General features: G+C 43.8%; 1 protein-coding gene across 4 annotated transcripts in view; it reads left to right on the plus strand.

Moving 5' to 3' along the window:
• LOC134212819 (metabotropic glycine receptor) overlaps positions 1-17,727 on the plus strand; it is a 282,981-nt gene that overhangs the window by 234,699 nt on the left and 30,555 nt on the right. For 2 of the 4 annotated variants that reach the window (XM_062691023.1, XM_062691024.1), the window contains exons 9-10: positions 16,307-16,491; positions 16,561-16,672. In XM_062691023.1, the coding sequence (XP_062547007.1) occupies positions 16,307-16,491; positions 16,561-16,672 (297 nt within the window). The remainder of the gene's footprint in view (positions 1-16,306; positions 16,492-16,560; positions 16,673-17,727) is intronic. The other 2 variants (XM_062691025.1, XM_062691026.1) reach the window with 1 other exon arrangement.

A 17,727-nucleotide genomic window follows, 5' to 3' on the forward strand; every position in this document is an offset into this window, starting at 1 on the left:
TAAACATTTAGCTTCGCTAGACCAATTAATTGGAGCCCCATTCATAGTGATAATATGTCTGCTAGAAGGTTTCAAATAAGAAGCTCTCGGCTTATGTGGAAAAATTATAAGCTGAGTTTTGGAAGCATTCGGGGAAATTTTCCGTTTTTGCAAGTGAGTGGAGAAAATATCAAAACTTTTTTGTAATCTACTACAAATGACTCGAAGGCTTCGCCCTTTGGCTGAAAGGCCCGTGTCATCTGCAAAAAAAAAAAAATTGACACACTGGTGGTAAATCAATTAAGTCATAAGTAAAAATTTTATACGATATGGGCCCCAGTAAGCTGCCTTGGGGAACATCAGCTCTTACAGGTGATCTATAAGATTAAAAATTCTGATAGTTTACCTGCAGTGAGCGATCTGATAAATAATTTTGGATCAGTTTAATAATGTTCAGAGGAAATTTTAAATTCATCAATTTTGCAATCAAACCTTCATGCCAAACATTGTCAAATACTTTCCCTATATCAAGATGAGCAACTCCAGTCGAATATCTTTCAGATTTGTTGAGTCGAATTAAATTCGTAACTCTTAATAACTGATGAGTGGTTAAAAGTCCATGACGAAAACCAAATTGCTCATCAGCAAATATAGAATTGTCATTAATATGAACCATCATTCTATTTAAAATAATCTTTTCAAACAGTTTGCTTATTGAAGGAAGCTTACTGATTAGGCGATAACTAGAAGCCTTAGCTGGATTTTTGTCCGGTTAAAAAATGGAACAACTTTGGTGTTTTTCCATTTATCTAAAAAATATGCCAAATGAAAACATTTGTTAAATAAATTAACCAAAAAGGATAAAGAGCTCTCAGGAAGTTTTTTGATAAGTGTGTAGAAAATACCATCGTCACCCGGGGCTTTTAAATTTTTATTTTTTTTAGTAATATATCTCACTTCATCCAAATTAGTTCCCAACAAAGGATCAAATTCACATTTCATATTTAGGAATTACAATGCCTCTGGCTTCGACAATTAAATTTGTCAAAGATACGAGAGCATTATCAATATAACTTTTGGTATCGAGAGGAATATCAACATCAAAATTTCTACCGATATACGTTTTACATAAATCCCAATCAGCACTATGATAATTAAAAGTAGAGCTGATTGGATTGTTTATGGCTTCTTGTGTTCTGTGTTCTGTCAAAATTATTCAAGAATTCAGCCATAGTCCTTACTCGTAGTCCTCACAGGATTTGTTCCAAATCTTCTATGGATAAATTTGTTACTTGAATGGAATTTGTTCAAAACTTATACGAAATTCGTTTTAGAACTGTTTTTATTTAGAACTATCAAGATGCAGAATTTAAACCAGTCACCTTCAAGCTAATAAAGCAATTTATTCTCAACCAGTTATAGTCATGCAATTCAGTACATTCAAAGCATATGATATGATAAACACCAGCGCACGATGACTACAATGTTCTCATCCGATTCAGACACGTCAACCAGGCAGTCCGTGGTGAGAAAATGAAGCTTCACACTTTATTTACTATCCTGAACAAAAGGTTCCCACTCAAAATCGCATTTTCCGCAACGGTTCAGACTTGATGGAAAGCATGGTTAAATGTGCAGAGAAAACACCCCGGGAAAGAAATCCTGTCTGAGCAAATTATCCATGCTCTACCGGGCAGGCCAAGCACAGCGAGCGTTTGTTCGCCGGAGTGTACGTTGATGGACGAACATATGCAGTAATGTAATCACATTTCCTACTGGCACTCGCTTTCATTATACAGCGAAATAGTGTTTGCCACGCTCGCTCGCTGGTGCAAATTGCACACGCAACAGGAGAAATATAGCATCATTTAATTACACCGAACGCAAAGTAAATGAGAGACGTTCCTCAAGCGAAGGTTTTTGAAGACGTCGAAATGAACGCGCTTGTATGAAGTAATGATTTTACGCAAATGTTAAGGATCAAACATCACACTTAAGCGCATTGACATACGGCTAATTTACATCATTAACAAATATTTAGTCAAAATAGTCGAATCATTCTAATGCTTTCAATTTTTTATAGACTGCGTAGTGAAAGAAACGCCTATTCTATAGAAATAAAATATTTTGCCTTTCTCATACAACAAAGTTGTACCGATAGGCTATTATTTCACTCCAAAAATGAACTTTTTATAGAAGGATCGGAGACCCATAGTGTCATATACCTGTCTGTCTGTCCGTGTGTATGCGTGTGTGTACAAAATTTACGTAAAACATTAGCCAACCTTGCAAATAGTAATATGTAGTTAACTGATTTTCTTGCAAACAGTTGTATTCAACAGGGAGATAAAGTCTAGTTGATCAATATCGAATTTAAAAACGATCGGCCATGGCGTTCAAAAGTCATGAAGAAAATGGTGATTCCATCTATAAAGTTTGGTGTCTTGGCTAAATGCGAGACATGCAGTATGCACGCCTGTAGCTGGCCTTCAACATATTAGGTAAAAAGGTTAGGTTAAAAAAGGTTTAAAAAATGAGCCAGGTAAGGTTAAGAAATGAGCCATTCACTACGTAGCATAACTCAATTATAAAATCCGAGGTCGACAATAGGTTGCTTCTCAAACATAACTGCTCTACTACGATTTCCATTCCACGAAAGGATAATAAGCAACTGAAGTAAACATCATAAACCATCGAATCGATTCACCACGATAGATGCAAATCTAAATAATTAGCTTAATTATTTCACGCTTCCAATGAATAAACTTAATTAGCGTAGCATCATTCGAGATGGCTTTATCAATTTTACACTTCCAGCACTTGAGAAACTGCTTTGCTATTCAATTACCATCTTGCATTGCTTCTTCATGCCCAGCTTTAAGGCTCTTTCGAGTATTATATTTAGCTAATTTTCGCAGTCATTACCGCTCTATGTTCACCGCCCACTACTGAAAGTTACCCAACTTGAATATTGACACTTATGCTTAACATCGACTCTTATAAAACAAGCAACACTCAATCACCAATTTACACGCCCTCCCGATGGTGCTTCGCCAAGGCATCTTCTTCGGGTGCTTCCACAGTCGATGGTCACTAGATGTGAAATTCTGATAAATAAATGGAATATTTTTAAGATGGTAGAGGGCCACATTACTCTTCAGAGTTTAAATCCGATCAGGTTATTTTGGCTGAGGGTTCTTATATGGGCGGAGTAAAATTCAAGGTACCGTGAGGGACCAAAATCCGTAAAGCATCGAAATTCGTCCACCGCTTGAGATAACAATAAAATAAAGGAAGTTCAGTAATTAAGGCTCAAGGCTCCATAACTCTGTTTTGAAATTTGATGACGTTATTGCTTGTTAGTATTGGTGATGCAACTAGTACGAAAAAGTGCCGAAAATTTGAGGTGGGTGGAAATGGGGTGGTAAAAGCTTGTCAGCTGCTACATAATGTTGCCAGATGCAACAAAATGTTTACTTTTGAGCATTTATGAAATATTTTTTATATGGAAACTTATTTTAAAATTCTTCATACACCACTGGGTATTCAACATACAAGTGTTAGGAAAGCAGAGTGTATGTAATCAAGAGTGGCGACTAGTGCCGCATTTGACAGGTCTCCTGCTCGTTTGGAACATGATTTTGTATGGGAATGACAGATAAATTTTGTTCCCATTCGGACAGTGTCGCCACTCTTAATTACATACACTCTGGGGAAAAGTACAGTAAAACACTTTGATTCTCCGAATATTTATATTTTATCCGGTAAAATTTCGTGCACCGAGCACACTGAGACAGTTTCCCAAATTAATGTATGACGAAATTAAGTATTTTTTTATTCTTCATCCGCAGACTGTTTGTTTGCTGCTGCGTGCGTGCTGCATGCGTGAGTCTCTTGCCATCCATCCACACTTTCTTGTGCGCAGTGCAAATAGAACAGAATCGAGTTTTAGGCTGTGGCAAACAGCCTTGAAAGAGTGCTAGCCACAGATACTGATTTATTGGTTCTAATCTGTAAAATGAGTAAGGAATAATGAAATGTATATTTGCCACCAAAACCGATTATACGTTGAGAAATTATTCTACGAAAACATTGATTGTGGGGGGAGAAAATAGTAAAAGTATGCGCTGTCGTCTGCTTGGTCGAGGCTGCTTGGCTGCCGTAGTTTTGTTTTTTTTTACTGCATGGTAGGATGAATAGTACGGTTAAATTAAATGTCAACCATTCTCCACCCTGCCAACAGAAGCTTGCATAATCTTTTCTTTTTTTCTGGTTGATTTGATTAATTCGACAAACCGCAATAATTATTTGATTAAATAAATCTGGCAACGATGAAATGATGATTCTTTTCTTGTATATGCATAAAGTTGTTTGCGTGTCGACTAGCATATTCGATGTATTGTTTTGATATTTCTAAGTTGCTTCGCCGAGATTTTGAGCGCACTATTTCACCTAATGCGGTAGTAAATTTGGGTGTTCCGAATTTTACAACATTCACAATACGGCCGTCAAATTTGTCTCTCACTCTCACTTCAAATTTTTTAAAGCAGTTTTCGTTGGTTTTTCGACATGAAGTGTAGAAATTGGTGTTCAACATCAAAGACAAAAGTGAAAGTTAGGTAGTGAATTATGTTTAGTTGTGATAAAATCAAGAAAACGGCGGGAAAAGAACAAGTGAAAAACTGAGTGCATGTTCAAAATAAGTGTATGGGTGTGTTTCGATCGTTCGGAGTTGGTGTGTGTACAATTAGTATACGAAAATTTGTTATAGAAAAAAGCAGTTTTAAGCGCTTTTCAGTCAAATAATTAATAATTAATTTGCTAGGTGAGTGAAAAATTCATATAAGTATACCATGAATATACGTTGACAGAGGTAAGTTGGTGAATAGCGGTGAAATAATAAATTTTGGCTAAAATTGCATTAGTATTAGTGCAAATGAGAACAAAATCATCTTCATCATCAAATTGATTACGGTTTATAGAGCCTTAATCTATATACATAAAAATGAATTTCTGTCTGTCTGACCCTTATAGACTCGGAAACTACTGAACCGATCGGCGTGAAATTTTGTATGCAGAGGTTTCTGGGGCCGGAGAAGGTTCTTAAGATGGTTTGAGACCCCTCCCCTTTTTGGAAAGGGGGGCTCCCATACAAATGAACCAGCAATTTCTGCATGACTCGAGAACTAATCAGACAATAGATCAATTCTAGACGAAACAAAGTTCGTCGGGTCTGCTAGTTTATGAATAATTCATCTTATCATGTTCATATACTTGACAGTAAGCTTTTTGGCTATTGAAATGAAAAGTAAGCTTTGAAATTAAAACAAAATAACAAAAATAAAAAACAACTCGCCACCCAGCAAACGCGGATTTTCAGGTGCCATTCGTTTGCCTATTCACAATAACTGTTCAAAAAGTGATTGTATTTAAATTACAAATTGCAGTGAACTAAATAAGATCATCGAAATATAGCTATTCACAGTGGTAGATTAGTCAATCGATCTCCATTAATTCAAATATTCAGTTCAAAAACAGCTGTACGGATTTTGATTCTTTGATTCAAATTCCGTTCACGGTGGACAGATTCCGATTCAGGAGGAAATGATTTAATTCATTATTTTATCATGTTTTTCGTAGTTTATCTATACATATAAAAATGATTTTCTGTCTGTCTGAACCTTATAGACTCCGAAACTACTGAACCGATCGGCGTGAAAATTTGTATGCAGAGGTTTTTGGGGCCGAGGAAGGTTCTTAAGATGGTTCGAGAGCCCTCCCCCTTCGGAAAGGGTGGCTCCCATACAAATGAAACACCAATTTCTTCATAACTCGAGAACTAATTAGAGAATAAATCAATTTTAGGCGAAACAAAGTTCGTCGAAGTAGAACGTGTTATATGCATTTGATTTGTATTTTCTAGAGACTTTCACATATACAGTGATTAAGTGTACGGATTTTGATGAAGTGTACGGATTTTGATTGGGGGCAGCAGGGACTATGTCCAAGGGCTTGACGATCCCTCCCCAGGCCATCTGCGAGTTGTGGCGCCTGCCTAGGATGTGGTGGGGTTTGACAGTGGGCCCTGTTAAACCTCTATAAAAAGCTGCATGTATCCGCAAGTAAGCTCCGCCAATGCGACCGTGTGCCGCTCGAAGCGCACAAGCGCAAGTCCTGGTGTCAGGTGGGACACAAAACAGACCTGACACGACAGCCCTCCGACGAGACAGGAGGTTTGCGCAGGCCCAATAAGCCGCCTTTCAAAACAACCATTACGAACAACATAGAAGATAATACGACTTGATCCAATCGGCAACGACCTAGGCGACGAATAAAGGATCACGATTGGAAGCTTGGAACATGGAACTGCAAGTCGCTAGGCTTCGCAGGTTGCGATAGGATAATCTACGATGAATTACATCCCCGCAACTTCGATGTCGTAGCGCTGCAAGAAATCTGCTGGACAGGACAGAAAGTGTGGAAAAGCGGGCATCGAGCGGCTACCTTCTACCAAAGCTGTGGCACCACCAACGAGCTGGGAACCGGCTTCATAGTGCTGGGAAAGATGCGCCAACGCGTGATTGGGTGGCAGCCAATCAACGCAAGGATGTGCAAGCTGAGGATAAAAGGCCGTTTCTTCAACTATAGCATCATCAACGTGCACTGCCCACACGAAGGGAGATCCGACGACGAGAAAGAAGCGTTCTATGCGCAGCTGGAGCAGACATACGATGGATGCCCACTGCGGGACGTCAAAATCGTCATCGGTGACATGAACGCTCAGGTAGGAAGGAGGAAATGTATAGACCGGTCATCGGACCGGATAGTCTGCATACCGTATCGAACGACAACGGCCAACGATGCATAAACTTTGCAGCCTCCCGCGGAATGGTAGTCCGAAGCACTTTCTTCCCCCGCAAGAATATCCACAAGGCCACATGGAAATCACCTAATCAAGTAACGGAAAACCAAATCGACCACGTTCTAATCGACGGCAAATTCTTCTCCGACATCACGAACGTACGCACTTACCGCAGTGCGAATATTGAATCCGACCACTACCTCGTCGCAGTATGTCTGCGCTCAAAACTCTCGACGGTGATCAACACGCGTCGGGGCTACAAGACGGTAGACTAGCCCAAGACTACGCGCAGCAGCTGGAAGTGGCACTCCCAACGGAAGAGCAGCTAGGCGCAGCATCTCTTGAAGATGGCTGGAGAGATATTCGATCCGCCATTGGAAGCACCGCAACCGCTGCACTAGGCACGGTGGCTCCGGATCAGAGAAACGACTGGTATGACGGCGGATGTGAGCAGTTAGTTGAGGAGAAGAATGCAGCATGGGCGAGATTGCTGCAACACCGCACGAGGGCGAACGAGGCACGATACAAACGGGCGCGGAACAGACAAAACTCGATTTTCCGGAGGAAAAAGCGCCAGCAGGAAGATCGAGACCGTGAAGAGACGGAGGAACTGTACCGCGCTAATAACGCACGAAAGTTCTATGAGAAGTTGAACCGTTCACGTAAGGGCCACGTGCCACAGCCCGATATGTGTAAGGACATAGACGGGAACCTTCTTACGAACGAGCGTGAGGTGATCCAAAGGTGGCGGCAGCACTACGAAGAGCACCTGAATGGCGATATGGCAGACGACGGTGGCGGTATGGTAATGAACCTAGGAGCACGCGCGCAGGACATGCGACTTCCGGCTCCGAATCTCCAGGAAATCCAGGAGGAGATCGGCCGGCTGAAAAACAACAAAGCCCCTGGAGTTGACCAACTACCAGGAGAGCTGTTTAAACACGGTGGTGAAGCACTGGCTAGAGCGCTGCATTGGGTGATTACCAAGGTTTGGGAGGATGAGGTTCTGCCGCAGGAGTGGATGGAAGGTGTCGTGTGTCCCATCTACAAAAAGGGCGATAAGCTGGATTGTAGCAACTACCGCGCAATCACATTGCTGAACGCCGCCTACAAGGTACTCTCCCAAATTTTATGCCACCGACTAGCACCAACTGCAAGAGAGTTCGTGGGGCAGTACCAGGCGGGATTTATGGGTGAACGCTCTACCAAAGACCAGGTGTTCGCCATACGTCAGGTATTGCAGAAATGCCGCGAATACAACGTGCCCACACATCATCTATTTATCGACTTCAAAGCCGCATATGATACAATCGATCGGGACCAGCTATGGCAGCTAATGCACGAAAACGGATTTCCGGATAAACTGATACGGTTGATCAAGGCGACGATGGATCGGGTGATGTGCGTAGTTCGAGTTTCAGGGCATTCTCGAGTCCCTTCGAAACCCGTAGAGGGTTACGGCAAGGTGATGGTCTTTCGTGTCTGCTATTCAACATCGCTTTGGAGGGAGTAATACGAAGGGCAGGGATTGACACGAGTGGTACGATTTTCACGAAGTCCGTCCAGTTATTTGGTTTCGCCGACGACATTGATATCATGGCACGTAACTTTGAGAGGATGGAGGAAGTCTACATCAGACTGAAAAGCGAAGCTAAACGGATTGGACTAGTCATCAACACGTCGAAGACGAAGTACATGATAGGAAGAGGCTCAAGAGAGGTCAATGTGAGTCACCCACCACGAGTTTCTATCGGTGGTGACGAAATCGAGGTGGTTGAAGAATTCGTGTACTTGGGCTCACTGGTGACCGCCGATAACGATACCAGCAGAGAAATTCGGAGACGCATAGTGGCTGGAAATCGTACGTACTTTGGACTCCGCAAGACGCTTCGATCGAATAGAGTTCGCCGTCGTACCAAACTGACTATCTACAAAACGCTTATAAGACCGGTAGTTCTCTACGGACACGAGACCTGGACGATGCTCGTGGAGGACCAACGCGCACTGGGAGTTTTCGAAAGGAAAGTGTTGCGTACCATCTATGGTGGGGTGCAGATGGCGGACGGTACGTGGAGGAGGTGAATGAACCACGAGTTGCATCAGCTGTTGGGAGAACCATCCATCGTTCACACCGCGAAAATCGGAAGACTGCGGTGGGCCGGGCACGTAGCCAGAATGTCGGACAGTAATCCGGTGAAAATGGTTCTCGACAACGATCCGACGGGAACAAGAAGGCGAGGTGCACAGCGGGCAAGGTGGATCGATCAGGTGGAGGACGACTTGCGGACCCTCCGCAGACTGCGTGGTTGGCGAAGTGCAGCCATGAATCGAGCTGAATGGAGAAGTCTTTTATGTGCAGCACAGGCCACTCCGGCCTTAGTCTGATGATAAAAAAAAAAAAAAATTTGATGCCCCACAGTTTAGGATTTTAAATTATCAAAAACACTCTTGTTAGCTTCGTGAATGTTATGGCGTTTTAAGCCAGAGTTTCATGACTTTTTTCATTCGAGAAAGCTCCTAGATAGAATGTAATGATTGTTGATTCGATTTGTGATTTATGACTCTGACGCTATGCTACTTCTTCTTATTCCTATTGGCATTACATTCCTCACTGGGACATTGCCGCCTCGTAGCTTAGTGTTCATTAAGCACTTCCACAGTTGTTAACCCTTTCCCACCCATGGTGTCTGTAGAGCACCATCAAATTTTGCACCTTCTAAACTTCATCGAATTGTTTCAACACCAACAAGTAATATTTGGCACATGTTGACAGTGTCATTAGATTGCAAATATCAAGTAACTATTGATTTATAATCAAACACTTCTTTTCGTTTTTCATTAATTTAGGCTATGCCAAATAACTTTTGTTTCAGCATTTTTCTCAAAAACGATTCCTTCCTATTGAAATCTTTGAAAAAAGTCTTGGGCGGAAAAGGGGCATTCGTTTAACATAAGGTTAACATTCATGCCCAGGGAAGTCCGGGAATCGATCCCAGCCACCTTCTGCATGGTCTTGCTTTATAGCCGCGCATCTTACCGCACGGCTAAGAAACGGCTCTATGCTACTTACCCATACGAAGTTCTGGATTTTCTTCAAAACATAGTTGTAAAGCGGAGCATCGGCAATGATTCTCTTCGCAATTCTTGACGCATCGCTTGCTCTTATATTCTTCTTAGTTTTGTTAAAAAAATGTCATTTTCCACCAATAATAGTTCAACTCCAATGGTTACCTGTTAATATTCTTGTCAAACATTTGGACCCTTCGCTTTTTTTCCAGTAGGGTGGGAATCTGCATCCAGACACCGATGAGCTACCGGTGAACTGGGTTAGCTGCCGCCGACCCGCTAAAACCACCCTGTTCACAGACCCTGAGTCTCCCCGGAACAGTCTTGCGGCTTAACTTCTGGGAGGGGTCCGTGCGACTACGCACGCCCACATACTAGCTACCCACTAGCTTCAACTCTCAACTAGCTACCCACTAGTTTCTCTAACTCGTGACTAGCTACCCGCTAGTACCTCACCCTCCTGACTAGCTACCCACTAGTCAGCGCTATCCGACTGCTGCTCGGCGCTGCAAGATGCTGGAAATCTGAGTGGTATCGGCCGAGGCCGCGTTCCACTTTTCAACCTCTTGACACATCCTCTGGATAATATTATCCGGGGTAGAGTCCCTCCCGCACACCTCAAACATTCCGCTCCTAACATCGACGAACCGAGGACATACGAATAGTACGTGCTCGGCAGTTTCGTCGACCCCTGGGCAGTCCGGGCAGACGGGAGAGTCCGTATGACCGCGCATTTCGAAACTCTCCCCGTCTTCCCGTATGACTAGTCCAATGGGTAACATACACGCAATCACACAAGCTGCATCCCGTGATACCGTGCGGTAGGCACTTATTACTCTGAGGCACGCTAGCCTGTGTACACTCTCCAGCTTCTGCAGGTTACGTTCGACGCTAAGCGCCGAGGCCCAAGCTGGGCCGCCGTATCTAAGGATTGATACGGCAACCCCAGCTTATAACCTGCGTCTGCTGAAGCGCATCCATTCCTCTACTATAGCGATCGCGTGGGCCGCCGTCAGTTCCACCTCAACAATCGACTCTCCGTAAACTTCCAGCGTTATGTCGTCAGCGAAGCCAACGATCTTAACACCTGGGGCGAACTTCAGTCTTAAAACACTGTCGTACATAGTGTTCCATAGCACCGGGCCCAGGATAGATCCCTGAGGGTCTCCTGCGGTGATAGAAGCACTACCCTCCCCTTCATCGGTCTCGTATAAGAGTACGCGATTCTGGAAATAGCTTTCCAAAATGTTGTACAGGCCCACCGGAATGCCCAACCGGAGTAACGAGAGCGCGATGGCATCCCAGCTTGCGCTGTTGAATGCATTCTTGACGTCGAGCGTCACAATCGCACAGAATCGAGTTCCTCTCCGCTTGCGTTGTATCGCTACTTCCGCAGTTTTCGCAACCGAGTTGATAACTTCCACCGTGGACCTACCCTTACGAAACCCAAACTGATTGCTTGACAGGCCGTTCGTACCTTCGATGGACGGTCAGCCTGTTGAGGATGATCCTCTCAAGCAACTTCCCCATGGTGTCCAATAGGCAGATTGGTCTGTACGCCGATGGGTCACCGGGTGATTTCCCAGGTTTCAGCAACAGCACCAGCTTCTGTCTCTTCCTCCTATCGGGAAAACTGCGCTCGTCAAGGCATCTCTGCATGGCTGTCCTGAACATGTCTGTGTTAGCCATGATTGCTGCCTTCAGAGCGAGGTTTGGCTTTCCGTTGGGCCGCGGAGCTTTGTTCGTGTCGAGGGTTCGGGCCACCGCAAGCAACTCTTCGTTCGTCACCGCTGCCACTTCAGCCGCATTCGCGTTCTGCGGTCTGGAGGTGGCCAAGGACTAGTGGCATGGGACGGGAAGAGAACCTCGAAAATGCGATTCAACCTTTCCGGCGACCGTTCGGGAGGCGCCAGCCCCCCTCTGATCTTCGCCATTACTATCCTGTAGGCATCGCCCAAGGATTAGCATTGGCGTTCAGGCATAGGTTGTCAAAACACTTTCTCTTACTACTACTGATGGTCATGTTATGGGCCAACTTCGCAGCTTTGAACGTCAAGCGGCATTCATCCCTTAGCTGCTCAGAGCGAGCTCTCTGCATCCTTCGCCTAGCCATAAGACAGGTTGACCGAAGATCTGCGATTGCTGCGCTCCACCAGTATGCTGGAAGTCTACCGTTCCTCGGTGGTGCCCTCCTCCGCATGCTGGCATCGCATGCACGTGACAGGACAGCTATCAGTACGTCTCCTGTAAGACTGTCGGTGTTACCCTCCAGGCCCAGTGCCGCGGTGAAAACTTCGCTGTCGAAGCTTTGGGCCTTCCACCCACGGACCTGACGGGGATTCCTCAACCTCGGTTGCTGCACACCACAGCTGATCATGTAGCGGATGGCTAGGTGATCGCTGTGGATGTAGCCCTCATCGACCCTCCAGTTTAGTCTACAGGGCAGAACGTAACATCAATGAACGACTTCACCCCATTCCTACGGAAAGTGCTGGTTGAGCCGTCATTGGCTAACATGACCTCCAACTTTGCCAGAGCCTCTAGCAAAGCTTGACCTCTCTGATTGGTGCAGCGGCTTCCCCACTCCACCACCCAAATATTGAAGTCCTCCGCTATGACAACCGGCTTCCGACCTACGAGGTCGGGCGATAGCCTATCGACCATCCGGGTGAATTGCTCTATTGGCCACCGTGGTGGGGAATAGCAGGTACAATAGAACACCCCGTTGATCTTAGCTCGATCTGATCTTAGAACACCCCGTTGATCGACAGGTGTGTGTACGACCACTTGGACCGGGAACCGGCCCGTTGTGCAGATCGCCGCCATCTTGGAGTCGTCCGCGACCCAGTTTTCGTTATTGGCAGTGACACGGTAAGGATCTGCAAGAATAGCGACGTCGGTCTCTGACTCAGAGACCGACTGCCACAGCAGCTGCTGTGCAGTAGCACAATGGTTAAGATTCAGCTGTGCTACCCGCACGGCGACTTCTTATTGCCACCACCGAAGGGACAAGTAGGTCCACCCATAACATGGTTACGGGCTTGCTTCCTACTAGCGCAGATAAGGCACCTTGGTGCTTTATCGCAGGCCTGCGCAAAATGTCGCTCCCCTCCACAACGACGACACAGGTTACTTCGGTCCGGCCCCTTGCATTCCCATAACTTGTGACCGAATTCGAAGCACCTAAAACACTTTTCGACTAAAGGTGGCTAGAATATGCTTACTGGGCATATTGACCATCCAACCTTCAGTTTCCCGACCGCTAGGACCTTTTTGCCGTCCGCTACCGGTAACTTGAACCAAGCTACCTGCGTGCCAAAGGGCCCACCTCTAAGACGAATAGAAGACCGCTCGACTTCTATATCGCACTGCGCCTTTAACGATGAAATGAGGTCCTCTGCCTCAGTGACCTTGTCCAGCTGTTTACACCGGAGGGTCACCTCGGTGCCCAGGGACCTCACTTCCACTCCCTCACCCAGAACCTCCTGGGCCAACCTCTTATAAGCTTTTCGGCACCTCGCATGGCCTTAAGGACATCGGCGTACCTCTCTTTGTCGGCCAACAAGGCCTCACCTCTGTCCCTAAGTTTCCTTGCGGGGTGAGGACCCTCTTCCCTCTTCTTAACTCTGCTAACGAGCTGCCAGGGATTTTCGGTCCGCTGAGCAGCCGTCGCAGAGTGGCTACCGTTACCCTAGGGTTTAGTATTCTGGGCCGCACCGTTGCCCTTCCCTCGTGGTTTCGCCTGATTGGGTGCTCTCTCTCGACGATCGGGCGCCCTATCGAGCTCGACCGTACCGCTGTCCGTAACAGTTAGGCGCCGCTTAACCAGTACTGGAAAAGGTCGTGATCGTCATAAGACAGAGAGCAAAGCGCCTTTTTCTATTTCAGGCGATCAAATGAAACAATCGTGGGTACTTTGATCAATTTCGCAGGCAGTCATGAAAGGATGTTGTGCTTTATTTTAAAATTTAAATTTCTAAGTTGTTTTAATAGATACATGCGAAAAATAGTGACTAGTCGATAAAACAATCATACTTCTTTAATTCACCGAGTTGAAAGTGAAAATAAACACAAAAATAAAGCAGATATTGCACACTTTCATGACCTGTCACGGAACAAATATTTTTTGAGATTTTTGTAGCACGCCATTCATCCTTCGCGTTTCAATAGATTTTGAAAGGGGCAGATATGTAAACATCGCGTGACATCTCTTATTGAAAATGAGAAATTCCAGTACTGTGCTTAACGTTACCTGACCGACCTTCTGACTGCTGCCGAGCGCGTTTGGAGCGCGCCGCAGTCCCTCCCTCGCCGACACTCGAGGTGGTGCCAATCACCTCTTACATCGAGACCTTCCCTCCAAGAAAGGAGAAGGGTTCTGCCGGAGTAGGTGTCTCCTCCTTCTCGCTTCCTACCTCCCTCCTGGTGAGCGTGCCATGTTCGCGTTTTACCGCTTGAACCGACTGTCGAAGTACCAGAAGTTTCTGTTTCAGATCCCCTCTGATATTGTTTCGACCGCTCGTGAGCTCGATGATCTCATCGAGCTGCTTGGCGACTAACCGGATACCGGTTAGAGGCTCGCCTGGTGTGTTGACTGCCTGTACATCGCTCTGGCTGTCAACCCCTCCCGCTGGGGTAGTGCTAGTCCCGTACAAACTAGCTACTACCTCAACACCGTTCTCCTCCCTAGTGGGAGGAGATCTCGCTAGACCCCTATTTGTGAAGGGATCTTTTGGGTTAGAAATTTAATTTACTTTCATATAGGTAACACGAAAGTTGAATTATTTTGATTAAAAAAACATGTGTAGATGAGGAGCCTAACATATAGTTTTTCAAAACTCTAACCCTACGTATTTAAAAGTTTTCAACGTATCATTGTTAATAACATTTTAAAAGCATTTTAAAATATACTTCCTATACTTCACCATGTTGAACGTGTGATTTCACGCACATGTCCGTCGCCTCTAGATGGCAACAGCGCGGCTGCGTCAAAGCGAATTAGTCCAGCCTCGTTAACGTAGACGACTAAGACTGTGTCAACATTATATTTTCAATGCCTTCTGTTCACTGCCCTTCTACGCATAGTTGTCCCATGTTAGTTTTTGTGGATTTTGACTTTTCACCATAGAACAGTCTATTTTGATGTATACTTTTAGAAAACTCTAACAGATTTCGAACTTTGTTCGGAAAATTATTGAAAACAACATCAAGTATATTTGTCCCATTGCTTAATTTCTACGCATAATAATTTTCTCGCGGTGATTAAATCCATCATTATGGCGGATTCTGTTATTTTATGGAGCAACACACATTGAAAAAGCATTTTCTGTTTAGATCTTGCAATCTTAGCCTGTTGCACTGGTTTAATGGGGGCAATTTGTACAATACTCATTCTAAGCGACATAATCACTTCAACCACGTGGATGGTTCACTTCCTTAGATAAATCATGTGGAGACGTAAGTCAATCGCAGTAGTCATTCACTAAATCATGCATTGAACGGGGCTAATATGCGTAGAAACCATAAATCAAGTGCTCTATTTCTCGGCATAACTGTCCCGCCAAACTATTTTCATGATCGTTGTCGCAAATTATATTTGTGAGTGAAAATAAGAATGATTACAATAAAATTAAGTATTCTGAATGGTTCTGTGATGTAATAATCTTTTATTGCATTATGGTTATACGCCAGCAATGAAAATTAGTGTTCAATTTAAAATGCCATTTTCTCATTTGTCGTTTTTTGAATTTGGTACAAGCATGCGTAGAACGGCAGTAATCAGTCCGTCCGTGTTGACTTAGTATCTGCAATTGATTTAAAATCGTTTTAAACGACAAATAGTATTTAACTATAACAACTCTACTAAATGTCGATCCCCAAGCATATGACTTCTGTTGAAATTGTTACAATTTGCAATCCTAATCAGCTATCACCCACTCAGAAAGAAGACACATTGGGGAAGTATCTTTACACACATTTTTCCTTTCTTTCCTGCCCTTATTTTCTCTGTCCAGCTCCATAACCTCTAACTCCTATATATGTTACGTCTGTTGTTCGTTGTATCCTATATTCAGTACAAAGAGATTATTTATATACAATGGTAGTATCAAAACGAAAGCTTTATTTTAACATAGTCAATATTTTCATTATGTTATATGAAATGAAGTACAAAATGAACATTAGGAGTAAATATTGTATTAAAATATCTCACCATAACCCATTCCTCGTAGATCCCAATCTTCCTAACTCTCTCTTACTGTATGAGTGTCTCTATCCCGCTCTGCTCTCCCCATCCCCACTCTCTTTCGGTGTTTCTTCTGTGCATCGTTATCTCTGTCTCTTTTTGGCTCGCGCTCGTTCTGCTCTGTTCTCTGTGTTGCATCGTCCAAGCCCTTCCAGGTTCGTTCCCTTGCCCATGAAGTATCATTCCGCTTACCTGTGGATGCTTTCAAGGGCGCACACGACAGTTCCCACCATGGCGGCGGCCTCGGCACCTACGCCGGTATCTGCGTCGGCGATCCGGAAGTCGGCGACGTCACCATCTCCGAGATGAGCCCCGAGGACATCCGCGCCGAACTGAAAAGGTAACCTGACACATCATTTTTCGATAACTGTGATCTAAAACCGTGTTTGTTTCTCTTTCCCCTCGGCAGACTGTACACACAACTAGAATATTTAAAGAATAAGACACTCCGACAAGACAATCCACATATTAGCAAACGAAGGGGAGGACGCAAGGTGGCACATCGTAGATTTTCGTTACAGGTAAATATTGAACCGCTTGAGGAGAACAGTATTGTTGGATTTGTTTTCTGTTATAATGTTGCTTTCCATTTGAGAATATATAACTATTCAGTTTCAGCAGACGAAGTGGAAGCGTATGCATACAGCGATCGGTATACTAAAAAACCCAATTGCCGTTTTTCATACAAAATGTTCAACTTTGGAGATCTAGATCTCGATTACGTGTAAACCGATTTTGCTGAAAATTTGACCAGAGCTCAAAGGTAAATTTAATTTTACCACACCTAAGTTTCGACCACAAGCAACCGAGATATCTAAATCTCCAAAGTTAAGCATCATGTAATCCTTCTGATCCTGATGCTTCAGGATTAATTATGCCTATCATAAACATCAATGACTTTTCAATAATGACAGCCGCAGGTAAATTGAAAACATCGACTTGCGTAGTACCTGATGGCATTCCTTCGGTAATATTGAAGAAGTCGATTAGTAGTTTGTTAACCCATTTATGCATTTATGTTCCCTGTGCACAAAAAGGGTGATAGGAGAGAAATAGATAACTACCATGGAATATCGTCCTTAAGCGCCTGGGATATCCAGATAAATTTGCAAAGACATCTTCAGAATATTTTCCGAAGGAATTCCTGGAGGAATGACAAAAAAAAAGTTAATGGCGTAATTTTCTTAATTCCTGGAGGGAATTCCTGGAGTGGAAAGAATTACTGGAGGGGTTTTAATTATCGAAGAAATTCCTGGAGAAATTTCAGAATGGATTCTCAAACAAAATTTCAAAGCAATTCAGATTTCAGAAAGATTTTGCAGAAAAATTTCTAAAGGAATTGATAAAATTATTCCCGAAGGAATTTACAGGAATTTACAAAGAAACTCCAAGATTTATCAAAAAAAAAATCGGAAATAATCCTAAAAAATTCTAGGAAAATCAGTTTTTTTAGGGCAATTTTTTTCGTATTTAATCAAATTTAAGAGAAAATATCCAATTTCAGGCCTGGTAGTGGATCACTTTTTAGTGACTTGGTCACTTTTTTCGGGCTAGTCACTAAAAAGTCTCTTTTTTC

Source organism: Armigeres subalbatus, chromosome 2 (genome assembly GCF_024139115.2).
Source record: "Armigeres subalbatus isolate Guangzhou_Male chromosome 2, GZ_Asu_2, whole genome shotgun sequence".
NCBI classification, from domain to species: Eukaryota; Metazoa; Arthropoda; class Insecta; order Diptera; family Culicidae; genus Armigeres; species Armigeres subalbatus.